Source organism: Melospiza georgiana, chromosome 7, assembly GCF_028018845.1.
Source record: "Melospiza georgiana isolate bMelGeo1 chromosome 7, bMelGeo1.pri, whole genome shotgun sequence".
NCBI classification, from domain to species: domain Eukaryota; kingdom Metazoa; phylum Chordata; class Aves; order Passeriformes; family Passerellidae; genus Melospiza; species Melospiza georgiana.
Genome location: NC_080436.1, coordinates 35,380,782 through 35,408,397, shown reverse-complemented (window position 1 = coordinate 35,408,397; position 27,616 = coordinate 35,380,782). Strand labels below are relative to the sequence as shown.

The 27,616-nt window shown below is 43.4% G+C and overlaps 1 protein-coding gene across 1 annotated transcript in view; it reads left to right on the top strand.

The window, feature by feature from the left end:
- The window catches only part of NXPH2 (neurexophilin 2), a 35,451-nt gene extending 12,456 nt beyond the window's left edge, over positions 1-22,995 (top strand). The window contains exon 2 of the mRNA XM_058028082.1: positions 20,196-22,995. Coding sequence (XP_057884065.1) covers positions 20,196-20,939 — 744 coding nt within the window. The 3' untranslated portion in view covers positions 20,940-22,995. The remainder of the gene's footprint in view (positions 1-20,195) is intronic.
- The last annotated feature ends 4,621 nt before the right edge of the window (positions 22,996-27,616 follow it).

Sequence of the window (27,616 nt, the reverse complement as noted above, 5' to 3'; positions counted from 1 at the left end):
TTAATAGTAGATTGCATCACGGCTTTTCCTAAAAGTTTTTTGCCCATTATAAATTACACTGCTGTAAAAGTATATTAATGTTCTATATATCTATTAATCTTCTGTAAGATAAAATGAATAAATCCAAGTGATTGATGTAACTCATAAAAGCCCATAATTGTCTCTTTCTTTCTGCTCTGGTTGCTAATTTCATGATGTGGTCTCAATTCTGGGTTCAACTGGTTGAGCCCTCTCTGTGGTGTGTCAGAATCCTGAAAGCAGTGGGGTATGCAGGTGTTATATCCAAGTGAAGGGTGAAAGATTAAACCAGGAGATCACAGGGTTAAAAATCACTTTTATAAACTCCTTAAATATACATACAAAACTCATAAATTAACATTTGATATTAAATTTTTCTTTTACATGGAAGAATTTAATCTTTTACGTGCTAAGTCTTTGTCTGCTCCGTGATATTTTGAGAACCACCAGGCAAAAAAAAAAAAAAAAAAATCTGTTTTATTCAAAATGCTTTTGAGCATTCAAGAAATGCACTGTCTTCCTGACAGCTCAAATAGGAAACAGTCCTGGATGTATTGCCTAGCAAGGAAGAACTGCTCATCCTGTGACATACTCTGTATGTATATGCAAGACAACATCCTGGGAAGTTAGCAGGTAAATTCTGTCCTTTAAGTTTTACAACACAAATATGACTTGTTTCAAGGAATATGTACATTAGAAACAAATGGAAAAAATGGCTGAATTCAATTAAATGTTGGCAGTCAAAGCCTGGAGCTTATATAATCACCTTTGGTCCAACATCAACAACTGTCAACAGTATACTTTGAAAATAACTTTTTAATGAAATCTGAAGCAAACAAGATTGTTTAAATCATCTTTGGGAAGATTAGTTTCCAGGGTGGGTTATTCTGTTATGCTGTGATTTCAGTAACTACGTCAAATCTCCTCAGTGGTGATGGTGATTATGGACAGAGTGATTCCAAGTCCATCTGTGAATTCAGGCTGCAGTCTTGCAGGAGAACCAGAACCCCCTTGCTCCTGCTGTCTGCTCAGAGTGTGCCTCGTTAACCACTGCCTTCTGAGCCTCATCCAGTGCTTTTCACTCAGTGGTCCCCTCATCAGGGCAGCAACATCCCACCTTGGGGGCAGAAGTGCTTGGGAGGCTGTGTCAAAAACCTGGCTAAAGTAGGTGACATCGCTCTGCTCTCTCCTCGTCCTTATCTGGTTTTTTGATAAATATTTGGTAACCAGTTTAGTCAATCATGGTAAATTTAGTAAATCCATGGTAAATCTACTCTGCCTATTCCCAGCCATCATCTTGCCCTTCCTTAGCACGTCAGACTTTCGAAAGGATGTGATCCATGATTTCCCAGGGGGCTGAAGAGACTCTGAGCAGCTGGTCACCTCCCAGACTGTTTTTATCCTTTTTAAAAACAGTTGCTGTATTTGGGGTCTTTCCTGGTGGTCAGAGCCCTCTCCCAGTCTTCAAAACCTTTCAAACATGGTAGTGAAAAGCCTGACAATAACATCAGCTGGCTCTTTCAGCACACTTGAATGACATCCACCCTCTGGGCCATGCTTGGGTTCAGATTGCTCAGGGAACCCCAATTCCCTGCTCTCTCTGACTGATACTAGGGATTGTGTAGGGGATAGAAGAAAAACTTCAGAGGACTTGAACTAGTTGTGCGAGAGCCAGGTGGATTCCTTGGAGTTCAGTATATCACTGAGACAAGCACCATTGGTTTTGTCTAGTGATGGATGCTAAATGATCACCAAGCCAAAATTTAAATAATCATCTGCAAAGGAATAGCTTTAATTCACAGTTTTGTCTCTAAATTAGCTAGAAGGAATGTGGATGGTTCATTTCAGATCTCTTCAGGAGATCTAAGCTTTACTTAGGGAGAAGGTCTTGAGTTTGGTCTTCCAATATCAACAGAGAATTGTCCCACAGAGGCAGAAAGTGTTCCTTGAGTGGAAGGTGGGGCAGAAATGGGCACCTGCTTGGTGACTGGAGCAGTCCTGTAAGAGCTGCTTCATTCCCCACCTTTCTCTACAGTATTAACTTGGGACACTATTCTACGTTAACATTGCGTGAGATTCAACAAACTTTTGGAGAACACCATTAGGGTGGGTTAGCCCCATTTTTTTTTTTCTGATTGAAAAAACAAGAATGGTTTTCTTAAAATGCTGATTATTAAATTCTTGGCTGTATTACATTTTAGCAATGCCTATGGATGCAGAAATAATACATGAAAGAAGATGTGTAATTCCTTGGAACTCTCATCCTTCTGAATTCAGTCAGAGTTTTATGAGAGCAAGCACAGAGGTAAAGCTCCAGCCTGGTCTTTGACTCAGACTAACAACTTTTGCTCCTGCAAAAATGATTCACGTTTTTAATGTTAGTTTGTGTCCTATACATTGAGGGCTTGTAGAAAAATAATATGAGAAATTCTAGATAGGCAAATGAACCTCAAAGCAGTTATAACACCTGAAAAATTTATCAAATGTAGGGATATTTTTCAGCTATGGAAAGAAATTATCATTAACCACAGTTGAGCACTTGCAGTTTTCTGCCATACAGGAACTTCATTCTCCCCTCAGTCTGTGAGCTGATGTAGTGACAAGCTGCAGAGAGATGACAGATTTCGCTAAGGATTTGGAGTCTGAACACCTGTGCAGTGTCATGCATTTAAAAATAGAATGTGACAGCAAAACACATCAACCTTCTAATGTCCAAATGGAAACCACGGGGTTTTTTTCTTCAGCTTTTATCCAGAGAAATCACTTTCAATCATCACTGGCCAAGTGAAAATACAAAGCAAGGCTGTTTTGTTGTCGTCCAAAATAAACGGGAACAAGTCAGAATGGTAAGCACAGGTGCACAGAAAATATTCAGTAATGCCCATTTCTTTCTCCTCAATGCTGTTGTGCCTCTCTGAGGGTGCAGGTTATTAATGGTCCAGAGTGATTTCTTCAGGAAACCCTCAGAGGTGGGTAAGGAGAGGGCTGCCAACCAAAGCTGCTCTGCACACCTTGGCTTCTGCGGGAGTCACTCAACCCTCCAATGAATGCATCAGAAAAAAACAGCCAACACAGGTTTTTTGTTTCCTGTAATCTTCTCTCTGGGAGAAAAAGAAGCATTAACCAAGGGCAAAAAGATAAAAAGAGGCTTGCTTGATTGCAGGGTTAGATGTGTGCGTTCTGCTCTCCTCTGGAGGAGCCTGCGTCACTGGCAGTGTTGGAAGGGAACATCTCTGCTGCCCATCTCCCTTAATAGTATCCTTGAAACGTTAATCAAATCCAAAGCACATAATCTTTTCTCTTTTTTTTACAGAGGGAATGAGACTTCCCAGTGTGCCAGAGCCTCTGAGCCCTCTGCCAGGCTGCTCTGCTCTGCTCTAAGGTTGAACTGGGCAGCACCATGGGCTGCCCAGGACCCCAGTCCATCCCATTTTTCCCATTGCACGATGCTAACCTTTCAGCAAGTGCTCTTTCTTCAGCAAACCTTTTGTTTTCAGAGATCAGATGTTTTTTCTTTATATTGACTACAATAATTTTGAGAAGTGGTTTTGGCCTCTTTTCCATTGCAATCCTATTAGCTGTGTTTAGAAGGACATTTATTCAGTGTTTTGGGACAAGATTTTTATGTGATTGTGTGATGGGGAATTAAAGAGGGTCCAGATTTAGCTCTTCTGTGCTCTCATTTGTGGATGAGAAAGACAGAAACCTACTTTAAACTCAGAGGAGAATTAGCATTTTGGATGACAAAAGCTATCACACATGAATGGGTTGCTTCTTAAAATCAACAAAATAAATTAGACTCCCTGTTTAGGAGCATCTGGCACCCTTAGAACCTAGTTCATATAATGATGTCTCTGTTTGTTAAAAAGAATTATGTAACAATGTGGTTGATTTATTTCAAGATGATTGGCTTAGCAACTTAATTGGACTATGCAGTATACCAAAGCACACACACAAAAATAATTTAATTAGCTCATTTGTTTGTGGATGACTGCAAGCACTGCTCATCAGGCTGGGCTCCTTTAGAGGTGAGCAGCCATTTGATCCTGTGAGGAACCAACCCTTGTCATGTTCACAGCCAGGGAACAGCAGCACCACTCTGGTGTTCAGGTGTTGGGAAAACCCACAGGAACCTTCCTTGGAATCCAAGGAGAGCTCTGTGACTCCTGGCAGGCTTGGAAACCTTCCTGGAAAAACAGCAAGGCAAAAATGTGCCTTGAAGATTAAAACTCGTTTTCTCCCTCTGTGGCCTCTCTTTTTTCTTGAGCTGATATTCCACCTTCCATCTCCCAAATATTACTGACATCCCAGAAAATTAGCGTGTGGATCCAGGTTTTAGATTCATCCTGGTGCAAAGTTTTATGTCCTCTTTTTCCAGGATGGCTACTCATACATGAATAACAGGCATTTGCAACACCATTGGACTCCTTCATGAGGTCACCACCTCCCACCTGAGACAGAAAAGTACTATTATTATTATCATCATTATCATCATGGTTATTTTTGTTAAAAGAATAAAAATAAACCTCCTAGTAACATAAGGGTAACATCTATTGTAATGTGTTCAAATTACTAAATATCCAAGTAGTATTTTCAGAATAGCACTTGACAGTGGTTCAGATAACTTTCAGGATCTCTCCATTTTATTTCAGTTCCAGAGGCAGCCAAGAGATTGCTGACTTGTGGGAAAATTCCACTTAAGTGTTTATTAAGTTGTTTCTATACTCTAATTTTACACCAATTGAAATAAAATTAGAGGTGTGGATGTTGATTTCTCTTGTGTTGTTATGTTAAAATACTCTGTGTCCCACATGATTTCCTTTTTCCATTTCTATAAATGAACAGCAAACTCCCCCCTTCTCTCCCACCCCACAAAGCACACAAAAAAAACCAAGAAAAAAACCTAAATTAAAATCAGAATAAGGATTTTACTTAAAACATAAAAGAAGAAATTAGGCTGAAATTCCTTACTTATTGCACCCTGTAGTTCCTAGATACAGCTGCACATCTGGTGTGCGAGATAATGCGCTGTTTAGAGACCATGGTAGAACACAGAAAATTGGAAATGAGTTTCAAGTCTTAACACTACATTTCTTCACTGCTGGGAGCAAGTAAGGCCCTGCTTTTCACTCTTTTTGTAGGTTGTGTGATTTGATTCCCTCTGGTTTTTTGCTCTGTAAATAATATATGCGTGAAGGAAATCAGAAAAGGATCATTCTGTAAGAAGTATTTTGTGCAGAACAGCTGCGAAGATTTTTTATCAGTACTCAGACTATATACCGAAGTTTAGTTGTGATATTAGCCACAGGATAAAAAAAAAATAAGAAATGCTTAGTTGAGGACATGGGTGGAGCAAGAAAAATAGCATGTGTATCTTGTTCATTCACTTACCACATAATATAAATCATTAAAGCCAAAGGCACAGGGGGTTTGCCATTCTCTGCAGCAGAGGATATTCTCTCAGGGCTGGCTGGTGCTACAATTCACTTTTGCCACAATCACACCTCTCAGTTATCTGCATGTTCCCAGCCTGTAGCTGTCAGACAGAAGTTAAACCTGCAGCCAAGTGCTTCCCTGTTACCTCCTGCTGAAACTCGTGGCTGACTTTAAAGGATATTTTCCTTGTACAGTCATGCAAAATGTAAGACTGTTTTACAAAAATATGACCCAGGTGTAGTGCATTAACTTTGGATTACTGTACGGAAAATCAAGTACATCTCTAAATGTAGAACATCACACCTGATCTGACCTTTTAGTATTTCCACACACTGGTAAGAGCATCACAACCTGGCTGTGAGGCAGGGAAGCAGCATCCCAAACCAGAGAGAGGAGCAAACTGGGGGCATTGGGACCCTTCCTCTCCCTCCAGCCTGTTTATCCCATGTGCTGACTGTGGAGAAGGAGAAAAGCAGCCAATTGAAGCCTGTTGTTGGCACTCCAGAGAAGATATCTCCTCCCAAGTATTCAGCAGCAATGAACATCAGAAGTTTTTGGACATTTTGACCCGTATTCAGCTCTCTGGATTTTTGCAGAATTTTGAGCAAGTTGAACTAGAGCTTATCTTACAAGAAATAAAACTAATAAGCACTAATGAGGTGTTGCACTTTGCTGGCTGGACAGAGATCTGCTGAGATCCTTCTTTTCTGGAGCATGAGATGGAAATACTAACTCTGTTCAGTGAAGTAACACAATCAAGCTCCTTGTTCCCTGAAGGTGGGTGATAGCAATCCCTGTTTCTCACTGAGTGCAGCCATCCTGCCCTCCTCCATGCATGGCTTGTGCACAGAAGAAGCTGCTGTGCCTCAAACAGGTGCTGGAAGATTCCCAGCCTCCAAGCCAGCTAAGAAGAATGGGGAAACCAGATTTATTTACCAATTTCTGAGCCATAATCTGTAGCAGACTACCTTGCATGTACTCTGGTGACTGGTCTGGATTAGGTTTGTACCAGTGGGTGATCCAGGCACACAGGGCTGTGCTCCATTTATCCTCATCCCTGCAGCATCACAGGCAGGCAGGACAGGCACACAAGCCCTTCCTGAAATGGTTCATCACAAGAACTGGCACTCCTGGAGGTACCAGAAGCTGCAATGTAATTTGATGTAACAAGTTTATTGGCCTGATCATGGAGACTCAGAGACTTATAAAATCACATTTTTATTACCGATTCAGTCACGCACATACATATTTATAGCTTTGTAATTGATCACATAGGGCAACACATTAAATTTTAATACAGGGAATTACTTCCCCTCCCTGTAGAACCACCTTTTGTATCCACAGGAGACAGTTTAAAACATTTACAGCGGAGTTGCTTTTATGTCTGTCATACACTTATTACCAGCTTTGGTCTAGGCAGTTACATTTAGATTTGTTTCCTTCTTTGATCTTCACAATCTGTGGGAAAACATGCATTAGGAACAAGAAGGACTGCGTGACTTTTGAAGCCTGGCATCACTTACACATCACCAGCTCTTGTAGCTTCTCTTTATCAGCTCACATCTCACATCTCTTGTTCTAAAAACCTGCTCTTCCTAAGCCCTGAATGTTTGGGGTTCGAAATTACTCAGGGCACTTGTTAACACTCATCCCCAAACCAACTCATGACCAGGGCTTAGGTTTCTTATACAGACTCAGAATTTAATGAAAAACACCTCACTTTGTCCAGTTTAATCAGTGTGTGAATTAAGCAGTGACTATAAGTCTTATTAGCAATTTTGGGTCTTTATGAACTGGTTTATTCAACTTCTTAAATAGTAGTGAGAACTGATTACTGCAAATTGGTATTTTTCAGAGTAAGTCTTTGTGACAGTGTCCACAGGGGTCTTAGGGTGAGGGAAGAGATGAGGATCTGACTCCATGTTTCAGAGGGCTTGATTTATTATTTTATGACATATATTACATTAAAACTATACTAAAAGAATAGAAGAAAGGATTCATCAGAAGGCCAGCTAAGAACAGAAAAAGAAGGAATGATAACAAAAGCTTTTGTCTCTGACAGAGAGTCTGAGCCAGCTGACTGTGATTGGCCATTAATTAAAAACATCCAACTTGGGCCAATCACAGATGCACCTGTTGCATTCCACAGCAGCAGATAACCATTGTTTGCATTTTGTTCCTGAGGCCTCTCAGCTTCTCAGGAGGAAAAGTCCTAAGGAAAGGATTTTTCATAAAAGATGTCTGTGACAAGTCTTAAATTAGCAAAGTCTGCTTTGTAAGTTGATTCATTATTTGCCAGGGAGGTCAAGACTGTGGTCAGCTGAAAAAAAGAATAACCACCAAAGAAATCTGTAAACTGAGGTGTTTAAGGAACACTTTGGTTTTGTTACCCTGCATGGCCAAGTTCTGGAGCAGGGAAAAGTCAAAGGGATTGTTGGGGGAATGGGGATAGGAGTATCCATGGAACCTTCCTGGCTGAAGGTGTCCCTGCCCATGGCTGGGGGTTGGAAAAAGATCTTTAAAATCTTTTCCGATCCAAACCATTCTGTGATTCTATGATTCTATGATTATCTGAACTTTGAGGAGGGGAAAAAAGCCTGCTGTAAGTGAAGAGAGACAAGCCAACAGAGCTGAGATTTCTCACTGAGGGTTTATCTAAACTGACTTCAGGCCTTTGAGGGCTTTGCAAGGTTTGGGATCCAGCTGGCTGGATCCACTAATCCACTGATATTTGCATTATTTGTGCTAACACAGGAAAGATTTTTTCAGGTTATGCTTTTATACAGCCTTTCCTGTAAAACACCACTGGTGAGCCTCTGAAGAGAACACTTCCCCCTGCCCTGTTGCTAGGATTGTACATTTTCTGGGGTGTGTGTTTCAGACATGTGTGCCTTAAAAGCCACATGCTAGAGCACCATTCCCCTCGCCCCCAGCTCCCCTGGATGATTTATCTGCTGTTTCACCAACTGCAAGCACCCTGCTAGTACAGTTCTTTTGCACAACCTGGAAATGTTATTCTTTATATGCCAATTGGAATACATCAAATGCATAGTGAAATGGGACCAAATGAACACTTGGGGTTATGTGCACTGTAATTCACAGTAAAAGAAAGACTAGAAGATGTAAAGATGTGTTGAATGTGCTCCCTTCTTGTTTGATACAGATGGAGCAAATAGGTTTGAAATTATATTTTTGCATGCAAATGACAGAAATTTGTATTAACTCCTATTGTGCTAGAATGTAACATTTTCATCTGATCTGAGCCTTTCTGTCTTCAGATCCTCTTTCTGTTCTTACAGTGCATTTACAACAATCTTAGATATTAATTATCTTGGTAAATTCCTGCCAGGGAACAAACCAGGCACATGTTGTGACATTCTTCCAGGCAATCTAGGTGTCAAACTCATCTCCCTTTGTTAAACACAAGTCATGGATTTATTATATCAGGGCAGATGACTGAGCAACTTCTAATTAAGCCCTGTTAAAACTTATATGGTGACTGGATTTCAAATTTGAACTTTGTTGTTTTCAAATCATCTTAAACCTGTCATTTTGGTTTTTCCGAAAAGGAATTCTGATTTTCCTATTCTTGGGGACATAAAAAATGCCTGAATAAATTAAAAGAGATTAAAATTGGGTTTCAATAGGACCTCACAGCATGAAGTCACTGTTAGTACACCATTATGAAGAGCACAATGACTGCAGGCGTGGCTGGCTCATGCCAGGCAAAAGCTAATATTGTTTCACCTTAAAACTTAATAATCAGGCAGCCTCAGTCAATGATTTTCTCTTCTTTAAGAGAGTAATTCATTTAGGAAAGCAGCATGCATGCATGTGTGTAGGCAGCAATGAAATACCTCCAAGTGCCCCAGCATGCTACCTCAAGCTAAGTGCTTTGAAAAGGGAAAAGAATTTTAATTTAATTTAGAAAATTTCTGTGCCCTTCCACGCATTGAGCAGGGAGGGCACAAGCTGTGAGCAGGCATGGGGACAGGCAGCTCCAGCACAGCCCCAGCTTCCACACTGGCTGCATGGTGGGGAGGAGGACAACCCTCAGCCTGGCCTTCATCCCAAACCCTCAGCCTGGCCTTCATCCCAAACCTGTGCTGTGTGAGCACGTGGGGAAAGGCAGTGACAGGGGCTTGCCCAGCCAGGGACAGGTTTTGGTGCAGTCCTGGGGTGGTGCTCAGCACCAGGCTTTTCCTGGGCCTCCACCTTGCTGAAAGGATGTCAGCAGAGGAGTTTCTCCCCAGTCTGTGACCCTGACATCCCCAGGCTGCATTTCCAAAGCAGCCTGTGCCCGTGGTTTGCCCTGCTGCGCTCCCTGATCTCACTGCTTGTGCCTCTGTGCCTCAATCCAGCTGCTCCTGCACTTCCCACGTGCTTCTGTCACAAAGCTCTGAAGCAGAAATATTTTTCTTAGGGAGATGCCACGAATGCAGAGAGCAGCTCCCAGAGCTTGGTCTGACTGTGCTGCTCAGGGTGCATTAATGACAGCACTCATGGGCAGCTGGGTTTCCAGGAAGAAACACCTTCCCTGAAGAAAACAACAAAAGTGTTCTCTGGAAAAGAGCTTTTAACCTGACAGAATTATTAGTCAAAGTCAATCTCCCCTGTCCCTGCACGGCTGATGGACTCTTGGATACATCCACACACTTCCTTCAAACAGCAGGAGGATTCAGGAGTGTGACCGTGTTCACAGGGGTCTTAGCACGAGGGAAGAGATGAGGATCTGACTCCATGTTTCAGGAGGCTGATTTGTTATTTTATTATATATATATTATATTAAAACTATACTGAAAGAATAGAAGAAAGGATTTCATCAGAAGGCTGGCTAAGAATAGAAAAGGAAAAGAATGATAACAAAGGCTTGTGCCTGACTGAGACAGTCCAGACAGCCAGACTGTGATTGGCCATTAATTAGAAACAACCGCATCGACCAATCACAGAATCACCTGTTGCATTCCACAGCAGCAGATAATCATTGTTTACATTTTGTTCCTGAGGCCTCTCAGCTTCTCAGAAGAAAAAATCCTTAGGGAAGGATTTTTCAGAAAATATCATGGCTACACAGGAGGAATTCAAGAGTCACTGGATAACCCCAGTTAACTGGTTCTGTAGCAGGAGCCTGCCAGGTACTTGGGGTTTTCCTGAGGTATCAGTGCCAAAAGCACTTAGTGCAGCTCTTTTCCACTGGGAGCTTTCCACACTGAGCTCTGTGGTGATCCTGCCTGAGCCAAGAGTGGTGCCAGAAAAACACCTTGTAATGCTTTAAACAGAGCCTTTCCTTCCTAACCCAGCTGAGAGTTAGCAAGGAAGTGCACGCTCTGACAAGATGCACTAAACTGTGAAAGCTGGGGCAAAGTCCAGAAACTTGGTATTTGTTTCTGCTCACTCTCCCCTGGCTGCAGTTGTCTCTCATTAGAGGCAGTGGAGTTTGGAAGCACACAGGCTGTTCTCCAGGAATGGGATCTTTATCTCCATCACGTCACCGGCAGGTTGTTAGGAAATGCAGCCTGCAGTGAAGCAACACAAAAAATCTTATGCTTGATTTAAATAATGGTGTTCATTGCCTATTAAAATGTAACTTCTTGCTTTAAAAAAAGATTAATTAAAATGTACAAGAATGCAATTCAGTTACATTTAATGCTTCAGCCCAGTGCTCACTTTTCATCACTCATTCCCAGAAGTAGTATTCAGGGAAGCAAGGCATTCTCAGTTCTGCCATTAAAAGCACAAATGACTATCAAACCTGTTCTTTTCAAAAGCCTGGCTCGAGTATCACCATTGTTAGATTTTTCATAACGTATTACTTTGGTCATTACTGTTTTGCAAGATAATTGTATCAGTGATCTAACTTTTGACAGGATCCAAAGTGGCTGAAAATAGTTCACTGCAGCACCTTTGTCTTTTAAAGGCCATTTGGGGCTTGTTATTTTAATCCTTGTGCAGCCTGATTTATCACTTCAAACATCTGTCAGCTGTGCTTTGTCTTGAAATTGATAGTGATAGTGTTACTGATTTTTCAAGAGCAGCTGGTAGAGGTTCATTAGTTAAGCTCTCAAAGGGAGTAGATAACTGTAATATTTTTCTTTGTTAATCATCTCTTACGTCTTGTAATAATACAGAGCTTGAAATCTGCTAGGAATGCACAGCTTCTCTTTGTTTCTAATTCGTCAGAAGCATCCTTTCATTCTTTTAATCTGGTTTGATTATTAAAACTCGCCTCTGCATAATGCAGTAAAAAATTGAATAATTGCACATGAGTGGGAAGAGAGAAAAACCGGCCTTTGCTGTGTTGCATTTCACACTGAGAGAGGTCATCGGGGTCTCAGAGTTAACATCCAAACACAAAACAACTCCAGAGAGGAGATTAAGGCCTCTTCCATAATTGATTTTTAATTTAAACTTTACAAGGCATAAAAACCCCTCATGACAACTTCAGTAAAATCAGGTTTGTTTCTAACAGATACAGCAGTTTTTCATTCACCTGCTTTCCCTGCCACACGAAGCAGCCTTTGTGGTGAACTGTGATTCTGAAAACATTTCCCCCCTGAGATCTTGGCCAGCCAGGCTCCAGCTGAGCACCAGGGTGGCTCCTGCCCTGAGTTTCCATTGCTGGAGCAGCTGGGAAGTCTCCTGCCCTGAGTTTCCATTGCTGGAGCATTTGGGAAATCTCCTACCCTGATTTCCAGGGCTGGAGCATCTGGGAAGTCTCCTGCCCTGAGTTTCCATTGCTGGAGCATTTGGGAAGTCTCCCACAGCTGGGAGTGTGTCAGCGCTAGCGCCGCTTCCACGGGCAGCAGCGCTCACACACAGATAATTACTGCTTGAAATTAGGATTTTAATGAACTGGTCCTGAAACGTGGAGTGAAATCTCCCAGGCATTAAGGAAATGAGCAGGAGGGGAAATCATTAACTGTGCAGTTCAGCAGAGGGCTGGTGGGCAGGTGCTGGCTTGGCAGAGGGGCTGAGTGTCCCTGTTCCCTTTGCTGGGCTTTGGTCCTGCGAGCTGCCGTGGGTTTTGGGGACAGGGTTTGTGGGACAGGGTTTAGTGATATTGGCAGTGCCAGATCAATGCTTGGACTTGGTGTTTTTTACAGCCCTTTCCAACCTAAATGACTCCACAAGCTGCACCTGCCAGCAGCACAACTTCAGTGTAGATTGAAAACACCTGGCACATCTCACAGGATTTCCAGGTGGATAGGATTGTCTTCTAAATGGCCCTAAAAGTGACTTAATGCCAGATCTCCACCATAAAAGCACATCTCAGTCTCATAGGAGTGTACATGTGTCTACAGTAGCGGCAAAGCTCAGTGCAAAATAGATGGTGAGAATGCAGCCTGAATATTGAAAATATGCACAGAGTGATGAAAAAGCCACTTAAGAATCAGTGGGGGTTATTTGGTGCTAATATAATGATAATAATCTAAGTTTTCTGTACCTACTGTATCTCAATTTGATATTTTTATACAAGACTTTTTCAGATCCTCCACAGAAAGGTTTACATTTCTGTTACTTCCCCACCCTTCCAAAATGCCTCATATATAGTGAAGAACTAAAACTACTTAGTGATATCTAAGAAAAAAAGTTTTCCCCAACACACATACAAATAAGATTTAATTTTTATCTCAGAGATCTCTAATTTAGATTTAAGGCAGGGGGAGGGGAACCCAAAGAGTCAAATCTTCAAGAAGGGAATTGGTGCAGATTTTTTGGCAAGAAACATTTCTCAGAACAAATTTTCTGTTCTCTCAGCAAAAAGGTAGATCAATTCAATGCATGGATATAATTTAAAAGCAATCTATGCTCTAAGCAATTTATCCGATTGCAGCTGGAGGGAACACTTCAGATAACCTAAAACTACTTGTCAGGGTTGTGAAAGAGGCACATTTTTGAAATAGGAAATCTTTGCAGGCTTTATTTTTAATTTTCACTCTTTTCTTCTGCTGCTTCTTCCTCCCAGTTTTGTTTCTTTACTGAAGTGCTGTTTTAGTAAAATACTATTTTGCTTGCTTGCACAAATTGGAGAATTTTCAAGTGGTTGTTTTTTTTTTTTTTCCCTGTAAAATATGATACCGAGTTTGAAGTTTCAATTTTGTTTAAAAAGTATGTAATGAAATTGTGTCAGGAGCGGCGTGGTCAGCAGGACGTGGGACTGGGCACACCTTGAGTGCTGTGTCCAGTTCTGGCCCCTCAGTTCAGGGAAGGACAGTGAGGGGCTGAAGCACGTTCAGAGAAAAATCTGGAGCCCCAAGAGTGGCTGAGAGGTCGTGGTCTGAGCTGTGCCAGGGGGAGATTAGGTTGGACATTAGGAGGATTTTCTTCACAGAAATGGTGATTAGACACTGGAGTGGGCTGACTGAAATGGTGCTTGGTCACTGGTTGTACTCTGTGCTCTCAGAGGGCTTTTCCAGCCTCAGTGATTCAATGATTCTGTTTACAAGCAGAAAAATCTAATGGGCTGCAAGGTTCAATCGTGAAGGCTTTCTTTTCTGCTGAAGCATCTTCTCATTGTGTTTTTAACTACACAAAGCTGGGTAAAATTGCTAAAATAATCCAGTTCTGTTAGTTATTGAACAGGGGATTTCTGGCTACCTTCCCTGAGTGAAAGAAGGTTGCAATAGCATTTAAAGATTTCTAAATTGTAACCTCCCTGACTTGTGTGGGGGGTTTTGAGAAGCCTGAGTTCTCTGCCACTGTCCAACTGGGGATCAGTCCCCCTGACTCCCAGCTCTGCAGTTTCCCCCCATGATGGATATCCTTGCTGGATTTGGCACACTGAACCCCACAGACCCTCTGTGTCAGCAGATTCAAAATGAAACAGAAATCAAGCAAGTGAACTCTGAATTTGTGACTTAATTTCATCTTTGCACCAGAGTGTTTTGAAGAGCAGATCATTGCCCCAGAAGAGAGAAAACCAAGCACAAGAACCTGCTAGTGTTTTTTTACTTACAGTTAAGCAAGGACGAGGCTGTAGAACCTGGAAAGGCATTTTGGGTACCTGAGGAGTGAGGGCACACTCATCTACAAGGTTCAACCTCTCTTCTGGATATTCACATCCCACCACCCCATCATCAGCTTGGTGGATTAGAGAACCACAGAAGGGTTTGGGTTGGAAGGGATCTTAAAGCTCATCTTAATCCAGCCCCATGCCATGGTGGGCAGGGGCACCTCCCACCAGACCAGATTGTTCCAACTCTGCCTTTTTGCTTCATTGCAGAGCAGCTCCCCTGCATCCTGAAAAATGCTGGATGCAACAAGCATGGCACTCTCACACAGTCCTGCTGAAAGATGTTGCCTAGCTCCCAAATCCCTCACAGCATTCCTGACAGCAATCACATCTGCAGCCATAAAACCCTCCACAGCCTCTGTCTTTGAAAAAAAAAATTTAATAATCAGTAAAGTTCAAGCTCAGCTTGTTGTGATGAATTATTGGAGCCCATCATCATTTTCTTGGGGGGAAAAAAGGACTAAAAGACTATAATGGAACACAATTTTATGGTTTTTTCCATTTAATTGATGACGGGCTGAGTTTTTATTAATATTTCTGGGCTCCAGTGTAAGATGCTGAAAAAGCTAATATGAGATCATTGTATCTGGTTAATGTGTGTGCTTTGCAAAATTGATAAGCCCTGTCAAGACATAAATTATTTAAAATTTGATAAATGTGTTGAAATCACTGAATTTTCAAACCGATAAAGCAGAGTTATTTCTCTTCCCTGCCACACACCCCCCTTCAAACTGGGGCTTTTGTGCAGCCACTCGATGGGGCCACGTTACCTCATGGCCTATGAGGATCCAAAATCAGCAGAGGGAACCCAGAGAGGTGTCCTGTGCTGCTGCAGAGGGGGCACAAGTGCAGACCCATGTTCCACTTGGGCATGGAAGCAGCAGAGAGTGGGGAGACAATGGAATGAGCTTTTCACTGGTGAAACTGGGACCTAGAGCAGTGGTGGTACCCCCTCCTCTCCAGCAGTGGGATAAAAAGCTCCCAGTGAGCAGCAGAATGGTGCTTCAGAGCTGTTTATTCCAACAGAACCAATTCATTCCAGCTAATTGCTGAGAGTTTTTAAATGATTCCTGGCAGGGGTGAAGCTAAAGGAATGATTGCTGGTGATTGATGAATAACCTGGATAAAATTCCCAAAGCACCACAACTATTAACTCTTGCATGGGGACACCTGCTTTTATTTAGTGCCTTGCCCACAGAGAAAGGCACTGGAGTGAGTTCCAGATGAACCCAAATTTGGGCAAATGGAGAAAACAGAGCATTTACTGATACCAGTGTTTCATCAGTGTCAGCTCATTTCTCAAAAACAGCTCACAGGGAATGTCATTTAACCCTGTGCTGCTCTGATCAGGATCATGCATGGAAGGGGGAGAGTGTGAAGAGCAGTCACCGTCTTTTAGAGGAAGAACCAAAGGTTTGAAGTTAAAACTCCATAAATATAAACCACACTGCACTGATTTGAGCTGTTCTTGTCGTTTATGCAGTGAAGGAAAACAGCGAGATGCGCTGTGCATGGGGCCAAGGTTGTGTTTCTTACTGGAAAATATCTACAGGCAAATGGGAATTTTAGGGTAACTGGGTGCCATTTTACAGCCTCTGTAATCAGGAAAAAGATTAGGTGATTTCTGTTTGGAAATGGATGGTTTGGAGGGAATGGGAAAACACTGATGCAGCAGAGGAGAACTCCAGCAATAGCCATCTGTTTAAATGGATACACTAACTTCCCTAAGCTGGTATTTTTCAAATACCCTACCAGCAATATTTTTCACTATAGTGATGCATTATAGTGAAATGGAAAGATGCTGAGGAAGTAGTTTTTTCCAGCATGTGCTGCATTCTTTTAATACAGATTTTTTTATTGCCCGGAAATTGCTAACCAATGTGAATAAACAGCTGAACAAAGCCATGGGCCCTTCCTCACTAACAGCAAAATGCAGCCAGTGAGGGAAGGGCCTTGGGAAAAAACAAGTGTTAGAGTTGGGTTCTCTTATTCTGCAAAAGCTTTATTCAAAACAGGAAAAAAATCTGCACTCCACAAAGGTTTTACATTACAAAATCACAAACACCATTCACGTCTCTGAGCAGTGTCCGCTCGTTCCTGCTGCTGAGGCAGGCACTGAGCACAACCAGGCAGTTCTTTGTTAAGCTCCTTTTTTAACTGAATATTTGCAAAACACAACCAATTTACCCCCCTGAGCCATGAGGGCTTCCCTGCAGCCCTCTGAGCAAACAGGAATTCTGTCAGCTCCTGAATCTCACCCCTGTAATGAAATCAGTGGAACAAGACAGCACTAGGATGGAGCAGAGTCAAGAATTAAGGCTGTGCAAGACTGGAGAATCCCACAGCCTTGCAAAATACTTCAAAAAAGAGGAGGAAAAAAATACTCAATCAAAGTAAGTTTGAGTAAGCTCCAGCTGTATGTAAGGTACAGCTTTCTGCAGACACTAGGGATTGTGTCTGGGCCTTAAACAGGGGTATTACATCCTTGTATTTCAATTTATCACTGATTTCACACTCCTGTGTTGTGAAAGCTGTTCTGTTACCACATGAAATAGCCCAGGTCACTGCAGCTTCAGGGGTGTGTTTCCTTACCCCATGAGTAAACCTCATTTGGTGTAACAACTACATAAATAAAAGTAGCAGTAGTCTAGCAAGGTGCAATTCTGTGATTTCACCATCATGGTCTTGAAATACTTGTGTCCTGATACGTTATTGATGTGGCAAACCTGCCTGGCTTCAGCATGTGTTAATGTTTCCCACCCTTCAGCCATCCCCAGCCCTATACCCACATATTTCTTCCTTTCCTATCAGAGCCTTCAGCAAAGGCACCCCTGGGAAAGCAGCACTCTGCCATCTCATCTGGTGTGAGAGCCCCCAGAAGAGACATACAGCGAGCTCACGGCTCAGTGTCCTCTGCATCTCCTCATAAAAGGCCAGGGGAGAGAAGCCAAAGAGCCATTGCAGGGTTTCAATAAGCACTGCAGAAGACAAGGAGCCCTGAAGGATGTTTGAGGGTGTTCCTGTGCCCTTGCCAGAGGACACTCAGAGCTGGGTGCAGGCACCAGCAAAGCCAGAATCCCCTGTGAACCAAACAGCTTCCTTTCCATAAATTTCACCTTAAAATATCCAAGCCCTTTTCCCTCTGACTCAGTTGCTAACAGCAATACCAGCTGTAGGTGCCCATGGTTTGAGTGGTCATTAGCATTTTAAATTGCATTTCATTTAGCTGTGCAAATGAGGAAAGTTTCTGGTGTTCCAGCACTGCCAGGGCCCTGGGCCCAGCTGTAATCTAAAAAAGCAGCAGCAAAGTCTCTTTTTTGTGCTTCTCAAGGCCCCAGGTCAAGTTGGGGATGGGTGAATGTGTGCAGCACTTCTTGCTTGGTGTGAGCAGAGTCATTCTCTGCAGCAGGGGAGTGATTTCCCTGCCAGAGGGGATGGCCAGCGATCTCAGCATCTCACAGCTGATCCTGGGCTGCTGACAGGCTTAGCAGTGGCTGAAGAGCCTCTCATAAACATGACAGAGCTTCACCAGGAACTTTCCATCACAGCACAAGTGATGTTTCCCCCAGCATCATTATGACAGTGCTATTTGGGCTGGTACAGAGCAGCATCTGTCACTGTTTCCATTAGAATCTCCTATTTCCTCGGGTTCCTAGCTCAGCCATAAAAAAAATATAAGATAGAGGCAGAAAGTTGACATACAAGGTCTAGGGCTGAGAGTGATCACTGTTGTCTTTTCTTCCCCCACTTTTAATCTGAAGAAGGAAATAAGGTATTTTTGCAGAGACACACCTGGCCCACTGCATTTCCACCCAGCCATGGATTTATTTCTAGTGAAAAATAAGTGATAGGACAAGCGGAATGGCCTTAAGCTGAAGGAGCTTTAGATTAGTTATTAGGAAGAAATTTTTTACTGTGAGGGCGATGAGGCACTGCAACAGGTTCCTGAAATTGTTCAAGGCAGGCTGGAAGGTGGGGTTTGGAAATGAATGATCTTTAAGATCCCTTCCAGCCCAGACCATTCTGTGATTTTATGATTTAGCAATAATGATGGTCACCTTTCAACATTCAAGCTGTGAATGTTGCTGCTGTTCCACATTTCATAATCCCTGCATTAGGGGTGATCAGGAAGGACATGTGGTGGTGGGTTTGGGCTCTGGTTTGGAGCCTATTGCTGCAGAACAGGCCCCACTGAAGATTAAGGGCTTTGGAGTTTCTAATCTTTGGCAGATGTTGAAATGAAAAATTGCAATTTATAGAAATAACAGCTGGATATTGTAAAAACAGAGCCCTGTGAGGAACCAGAGGTGCAGGAGACCCTTTGGGATCAGGAGCAGAGGGAAAAGCAAGCCCAACACTGAGGTTTCCCTCGTGAGACACAAAGCACAAAATTCCATCCCACACATTCCACATCTGCATTCTGTATTTTGGCTGCTTTAGGCAAACTTCCACCCTGTAATGTCGCTGCTGGAGAGTGAAAACCCCATCCCTGCATTAGTTATACTGGGATCCACCTGGATCCTGGCACTGTGGGATCAGTGATGGAGCAAGAGCAGCATTTGGCCAGCAGCAGTTTGTCACTGGGGACACAGGCAGGACAACAGTGTCCTTTCTTCTTCCCATTTTAAACATCTCTTTGTTCTGTTCACACATTTTGTAGAAATAGATGCAGCTGAAAAAGTTTTTCTTTTGTACATTAGGAGGACTGTGGAAGGCAGTTCTAAACAGAACAGACCCTAAAAACACCTTCTCCAAAGGCAGTCTACAAAAAGCTCTCCAAAGATTTACTCAAGATTTAAAGGACCTAAAAAGTCAGATGATCATTTCTATCCTGTTGAAACACAGATCTTCCTTCTGACCTTTGGATCATACACTGGAGTTCTGCATTTCCAACAGGACTTGTCTGCCAGAGAGAGCAGGGAAACACCTGGGATATGTGTGTCTGCACTGAGTTGGAAATTTTACTGAGACCTGTGTGTTTGACTCTGAAACCTTAAGGCCATTCTGTCACTACCAGAAGGAAGTTTTGCTTTCTAATTGCGAACTCAGCTTGGCCTTGTCATGGATCTTAAAACTGAGCTGTGCTGTGTGGCTGGAGTGCTCAGCACTGCTGGAAGGCTGGGCCTTGGTAAGCACAGGCAGCTGTGCAGCTGAAACCAGCACACCAAAACAGGGCCGTGGTCACTGTGTCAAATTAGGGCCACAAACGTGCAAACTGGGTTTGGATCAAATGGAAAAAGCAGCACCAGAAAAGATAAATGTACAATAAATGGTTTAGGAGACACTTGCACCAACAGAACAGGATTTTTAGCCTAAACCTGCTGGAAGGTTGTGGGGAGAAAAAGGAAGGGAGTGGAAATTTGTGCTGTTCTATTTCACTCCATCTTTTAGCAGAGGGGTCTTCAGGATTTCCACTTTCCCCAGTCAGGTGTTCATCTAACAAATCTGTGAGCATGGGGCACCTGCTCTTGCACACCACAGCCATCATCCTGTCCAAAGGTTGGACAAGAGTCCCCATGGATGTTTCCTATTGAGATTTTTGCATCTTCCATAAGCTGTTCTAAGTTAAATCCTTGAACTCTCATAGAGCAGTAGAAATTCCTCATTACAGTGGTCCAGGTGACCGATTCAGACCCTATGGGTATAAAACTAAATATCAATGTCTCCTTCTGTGTCTTGGCTGTTTCATCCCCCCCTTGACCCTGCTCTCTGTTTCTGTTTGGAGCAGGTGTTCTGTGACACCGGCCGGGTGGTGCAGGCCGCGGAGGTGCTGGACTGGGAGGACAAGGATGCTGCAGAGACATTGGTTGACAACGTGGTCCACTCCAGGATCATCAACCCCCTCCGGCTCTTTGTCAAACCATCCCCAGTGCTGAAACACGGCCAGGTGTCCTACTCGGACAGCATAGAAAACTTTTGGGATTGGTTGTCCAACATCACGGAGGTTCAGGAATCTCTGGCACGAACTAAGCGCAGGCCTATAGTGAAAACTGGGAAATTCAAGAAAATGTTTGGGTGGGGTGACTTCCACTCCAACATCAAAACTGTAAAGCTGAACCTGCTGATCACGGGGAAAATCGTCGATCACGGCAACGGAACCTTCAGCGTTTATTTCCGACACAACTCCACGGGCCTGGGGAATGTTTCTGTCAGCCTGGTGCCGCCCTCCAAGGTGGTGGAGTTTGAGCCATCCCCACAGTCCACGCTGGAGACCAAGGAGTCCAAGTCCTTCAACTGCCGCATCGAGTACGAGAAAACAGACCGCGCCAAAAAGACTGCGCTGTGCAACTTTGACCCTTCCAAGATCTGCTACCAAGAGCAGACCCAAAGCCATGTCTCCTGGTTGTGTTCCAAACCCTTCAAAGTCATCTGCATTTACATCGCGTTCTACAGCGTAGATTACAAACTGGTGCAGAAGGTCTGTCCCGACTACAACTACCACAGCGAGACGCCCTACCTGTCCTCCGGCTGAGCCGGCCTGGGGAATCCCAATCCCACAGAAACGAGCATTCCCATCCACCTTCTGGGGAGGAATGTGGTTTCCTATCAGGTTCAAAAGTCTCTAAAAACCATAGCTGTGTTCGTGCTGTATCGTAACTAATCCAGCTGTTTATGTAACAGTCGTTTTCCTTTGAGGCCGTCGCGTTTCAGCTCTCTCATCGTCCGCAAGGGAACTGCCAGGCAGGCACGTGGCAAGAATCAAACTAAACTATGTCTGGAATGAACATTGAGCTTAAAAATCACTTTTTTTTGAGCAACTCCACAGCAGAGAGGTTGTGTTTTACTTGAATTGGACAGCGCTTAGCAGGTCCTGTTTCTCATTGGGAACTTTAGGTGACAATAGAATGAACAAGTGATGGAGCAGCCTCAAAGCTGCTCGTACCCAAACTTCAAATAAACAGCTCTCCCACTGCTTTCATAAAGAATGTTACACAGAGGGCTCAAGTAGTCCAGTCCAAATACTAAGAGGAAGTGCTAATTCTTTGATAAAAAAGGAGAGAAATCTGCATTTTTATGAGTTGTAGTAGCTGTAGGTGTTCATTGAAGTGAAGAGTGAGTAGTTCTTCCTTCAGACTCCCTACCCATGGATATGCAATGATGTAATTAGACCTCAATGAGCTTCAGTTTATTAGACCCCACAGGTGTGCACATGTGGTATACATCCCTTCCTCCCATGCCCACTACTGGGTTTGATTCCTCTCACACATTCACACAAGCACACACCCCCCAGTATTAATTTTGCAGCAACAGAGAATCTATAAATACCTAGAGGAAAGATAATCTCTGTTTAAGTCAACCTGGTCTAGTGGAAGGTGCCTCTTCCCATGGCAGGGGGTTGGAACTGGATGATCTTTAAAGATTCATTCCAACCCAAACCGTTCTGTGATTCGCTGAACTGTAGCAGGGGCTGGCTTCCAGGAAAAGGAAACAATTATTTTGCTATCCAGCCCTTGAGCATTGAAGTGCAGCAAGGAAAACACATCACAGCACAAGGATGATACCTGAACCAGCAGCTTTCTCCTTCTTGGCACCAGTTGTTCTCTTAGCACTGCACTGCACTTACTAAGTCAAAGTATCAGCCATGACAAAGAGAGAGAACAAAAATCTATGCACCTTCACCTCATAAAGCAGGTTTGAAATTTTAATATAAATACCCAGCCAGGCCTTCCCCTAGAGCAGCAGCAGCTCCCTGCACTGCAGCTGCAGCAAGGGAGGGTCCAGCTGTGGCTGTGCTCCACCAGCTGTGGTCCGTGGCTGGCTCTGGCCATGCAGCTCCAGCATCACCCCTGTGCTTGCTCTGGGTGTTGATCTGCTGCCAGTTTGCTCTGCTGCCCCTTGGTGACAGCTCCATGTCACAGGTCCTGTGGAAGGAGCTGGCTGGGGCAGTGCTGATTGCCTCAGTCAGGCTCGCACACAGGGTTCAAGGAGTTACACACAGCTTAAATAAAGCACTATTGAAATACTGTTTGGTGATGTGCACACACACAAGTGACTGTGGCAGCTCAGAAGGACTCACTCATGAGATTAATTCTGATTTCCTTGGTAAAGACTCACACAAAAAAATTACTCTGTTAAAAATATACGAGTAACTGGGTGATTTGTTTTTCTCTTTAGGTAACAAATTTAAATGTGTGGTTTAGTTTGATCAATAATCTAAATGTTTTCCTTCATCTTATTTCATACAGAGTCTCTCCTGGTCTATAATGATGTTTTTTAGTTTGCCTAATCCTGTCAATTCCCACAAGTTGGTCTCTTTGTATTCTGTATAGCGTGTCCTCACCCCAGCTGTACATGAGCTTGGATTTATTGCTACGAGTTCAGTGCTTGGTGCTTTTGTAACTTAGCTGTAAGCCATGATTTTATTGCCATGTATTTTTACTCAGCACTGTAGGCAATTAAAAGAAAACCCTACATGCTATTTATTGTAGAGTATGTGGAAACCATGTATGTATATACACTTAAATATGTGTACATATACAGAACATATGTGTACATGTATTTGTATGTAAATAAAGAGAGTTTATTAAATCTGGCACTTGCTTGTGGCCCGTTTGATGTTTGGTTTTAAATGTTGCATGTATGAAGAGACAAAGTAAAACTAAGGAACAGCAATATCTCACTGCACATTTCTGCCCAGATAGATTTTGTTTTTCTAGGAGATATTTAAATGTGTGCTATAGTGAGCTGTGCACAAGCCCAGGCAGAGTAGTTCAGCAGCATTCCATGAGATTTGAGAAATGAAGCACATGTTTTGACTAAGACAACCCTTAACTGTTCAATAATTGCACCAGGTACATTAAAATGAAGAGGAAAGTTTGAATTGGACAACATTCCCAAGCAGGAACGTGCTGGGAGAGAAGGCAGCTCACTGCTGATTCAGCCCTTGCTCAGTTCCTCATCAAAAGGGGAGCTGGATTCTCCTCCTCCCTGGCTGGGGCACTTCCCAGCTGAGGTTTCCAGGCTCAGGAAGAGAAACCATGGGAGAAAAACTCACCCCAGTCTCCTCCTGGCACAGGGAAGCAGCCTGGAGAAGAGGGAGGGAGCTGTGGTACCAAACCCATCACGCCCAACAAGCCCCCACCACTCTTCTCCAACCACAATAATCTATTAATCAGCCTAAAAGCAGTGGGTGGTTTTCCTTTCAGGTTAATTTTGAAAACATCACAGCAAAAACAAACAAAAAAAAAAAAGGCAGTTTCATTCTTACTGCAGTCAAAATCTGCTTAAGAAGAAATGATTTACACCCAGCAGGGTAAGCAAAACACAATGCAATGATGACAGGCTTGATTAGGTCAGATGTCATGCTGCCCATGTAAACAGAAATAAATGTGATTTCATTTCACACAGAACAGGCAAGAGTTTTTAAAAACATTTTCCTGTGTGGCAGGTGAGTGTTTCAGACAAGTTTCAAAATGTTGCTATTATGGATCTTATTCAAAGGATTTTGAAACTTGAATGATGAAATACCAGATTTTAAAAGTGTCCTGAGTGGGCAATGACAATTTATGACTGCAGCAACTTAATCTAGAAGTTTTTAATATACAGCCTTTATTTAATCCCAGTTTCCACAGGACAGTTTTGCACACATTTATATCAGTGAAAATGTCACAGAATCGTGGAATATCCTGAGGTGGAAGGGTCCCACAGGGATCATTGAGTCCAGCTCCTGGCCATGCACAGGACACCCCAAAAATCCCCCCTTGTGCCTGAAGCACTTCCTGGACTCCGGCAGGTTTGGGGCTGTGACCACATTCCTGGGGAGTTCATATTAAATATATAAACTTCTTGCTAAATGCCTTTCCTATTGTTCTCCCCACCCAATGGAGAGAACATTAAAAATTTCCAAAAAAAGCTCATTCATACAAACATAAAAAGCCTCAGCTTTTTCTTTGGCCAGCACTCTGTGCAGAGCTGCAGGAACCATGCACATCCATGTTTTTATAATCATTCCAACTTAAGGAAGGAAGTAACAACTTGAGGGTTTTTTCTTCTCTTCACCCTGAAGAATTTTGTCCTCTGGACCTTCAGGTTTCTGAGGTTACACATTGGCTTTTTAGGGTGAATCTGCAAATGAGCAAACCCCTGGATGATCCTGATGCAACTGGAAAAACTCTCACAGCAACCAAGCTTCCATGCAGATCAGCATCCTGTGCTGCTTTTCTTTTTAAATTGTAATTCAAGGACATTAGAATTTGCTATTTGTTTTATGCTCTGTTGACCAGCATAATCTGGATAATGTTTTATTTATAGTATAATAATGATTCGTCATTAGCACCGTCTCTATTCAAATTTGCACAGTTGAAAAGACAATAACAAGCTGCTCTACACTAAGTAGCTCAATGAAACACACATCAATCAAGTGGATTTTTAGCTGGAGGGTGTCTAGTTTGAAAAACCAGACTTTGCCATTCCCACCTCTCCCTCGTGAGCACCTCCTGCACGTGTCCATCAGGAGCAGCATCCTTTGTTTTGGAGCTTACAAATCAAGTGGGTTTACAGAAGAGGAGCTGAATTATGAAATATCCTGCTTGGTGTCAAACCATGCCTCCCTTGGGGGTTGTTGAGCTGAAAAACCTGCTCAGATGTGCAGCCAGGAGTGATGGGAACTGAACAGAGTCCACAGGGCACGGCCAAGGCTGCTGCCACCAACTCCATGGCACAGCTCTGCAGCCCCAAATACTGGGGGTTGTCAGCCAGAAGCAAGGGCAGAGCTCTTGGTACCCTCAAGCAAGGACTCCAGCCATCCTGACTGAATTTTGAAAGGAAAAAAGAAAAAAAAAATCACAAAAAATTGCTATTTCCAAAGATGTAATTCAGTCTCCAACTCAGCACAAATCCAGCACCAGCTGCAGCCCAATTAAAAAGCAATCACAGTCATGGGAAAACAGTTTAGCTGGAGAAGAAAAAAATCCTACCTGCATAAACAGTGGTGAGACTCTAAAATAGACTCCAAAAGAAATATCAGCACCTTCCTATTCAATGGGAATTGAACAGCAACCAGGTCAGTCTCTTGCACTGCTCTCTGCTTTTGTCCTCAAGCCTGAACAGAAGGGGAAAAAAACTCCAGTGCTTCAGGGAGTTTTTAATGTATTTTCTTCATTTTATGGCAAATGCAGGACTTTTTAATGTGTTTTCTTCATCTCATGGCAAATGCACTGAGATCAGCTCAGCTGCCAGAGCAGGTGCTGGTCACACCAAGGGCATGGGTTGGAGCCCACATGGAACACTTAAAGCTGGACCCGGAGATCCTCCTGGCTCGCTTCCCACTGGGAATGTGCTGGGACTCCTCACCCAGACAGGGGGAGCTGAGCTGCACTGAGGGCTCAGCGTGATGAGCATCCCCCTGTGCAAGCCAAGAGCTCAAACAGCTCTCCCAGCTGCCAGCAAAGGAGTGATGTGGGAAGCTGAGCTGGCACATGGGGGCCCTTCTGGCTTGTCAGGAGGGCAGAGGGGAACTCCCACCCAGAGCTGGGCCATGGGAGCAGGGCAGGAGCACCACAGGACGTGGCCTGATGGCACTGATGCCTCAGGGTTTAGCTTTTGTATTTTTCAGATTCTGTGCTGCTTTAGTGTGTACTGCTGAGCTTCATATTAGGGGATGGTGAGCTCTCTTCACAGAGCAGGGAGACAAAACAATTCCTTCTCTAGCTGGGCACCAAGGACAAATGATCCAAATCTCAGCACCAAGAGCACAAACACTGTGGGCTGGAGAGAGAAAAACAATCAGGATGGGACTGCATGGGCTAAAGCTGGAATTGGACAATTAACTCCAATATGCAAATGGAACAGAACTGATCAAAGTGTGAGACCCTGTGCCCAGTCGTGCATTTTGTGACCATTTTGGTTCATCTTGGGTGCAGCCCTGGCTGAGCTCTTGTGCAGCCCAGGTGGATCTATTGAAATCTCCTAATAAACCCTACTTTATTCTTTAGCTCTGTCCAGTCTCTGTTTGAGCTCAGCCATCACAAGGCATCAGCAGGAGTCGAGCTCAGCCACATCAAAGGAGCCCCTGGGAGAGCTGCCCCAGGAACCCCTTCCAGCACCCAGGGCTGCCCTGCCTCTCATGCAAACCATCCTTGGAAACCAAGGCAGCTTTTTTGGCAGCCTGGTCCCACACCAGCATCCAGCCCTCACCCTGCTCCCTTGCCCTTGGCAGCCCTTCATTTGCCCCCTCAGACTCAAATCCCATTTCCTTGTTCTCTTCCTCATTCCCAGACAGTTCGTGGCTCTTTCATCATTACAAGCCAATTAAACCTCTGCTACCTTATCTTAACAGCTCCAAATAAGCTGGTGATCTTCCTGAAAGGTGATACATTATAATTGGTTCCAAATTGGCAGGAAAGAGAATAGTGAAACATGAGACTCGGAGGTTATTTGAATTAGCCCTGAAGCTTAAAATGACCAAAACCTCACACCCACCTAAAGCTATCAAGGTGTTTGTTTGGACTTCTAGTCACTGTTGCTTCCCAGAAAACAAGATTTGGCATCTTTTGGGCTGGAGATCCTGCCTGGAGCAACCTGGTCCAGGGAAGGTGTGGAACAAGAGAGTCTTGAAGGTTCCTTTCAAATCAAATTATTTCATTATTAAACTGATAAACACCTAAACAGGCACCAGATAAACATCCCAGTTATGAGGTTTTAGATGGGTGGAGAGCACTCACACTCCTGCCCACATCTCAAAAGCCCCTGATGAAATGCAACTCACACCGAGCTGTTCTAGAGAATGACAAAGAAAAAGAAAAATCAGTCCAGGCTTTCAAAACACATCAAGTTCATTTAACTTGGACAGGAGAAGACTTAGCAGGAAAGTGCTCTGAGAGGAGCTGTCAGTCCCTCCTAAGCCAGCAGTGCTCCCTCAAAGAAGAGGAGGTGGCAGAGTGTGTCTGAAGCAGGTGATGCTGAGCACTGCCAACCTGGGAGCACAGAACATTTAACACAGATTTCTGAGCAGGTAAACTAAAGGATTAAAAACCATTTCAAGTTGCCATATTGAAGATGATAAGCAAGCCTATTTATTAAATGGTACTTAGAGCTGCTTAATTCCAATCCACTTCTCCTGTCAGATATATTTAACTGAGGCGTTTCTGACTTCAATCGGGGAAGATTTGGATTAGCCAAAGCACCGGGGGGGGGGGGGAAACAACACAA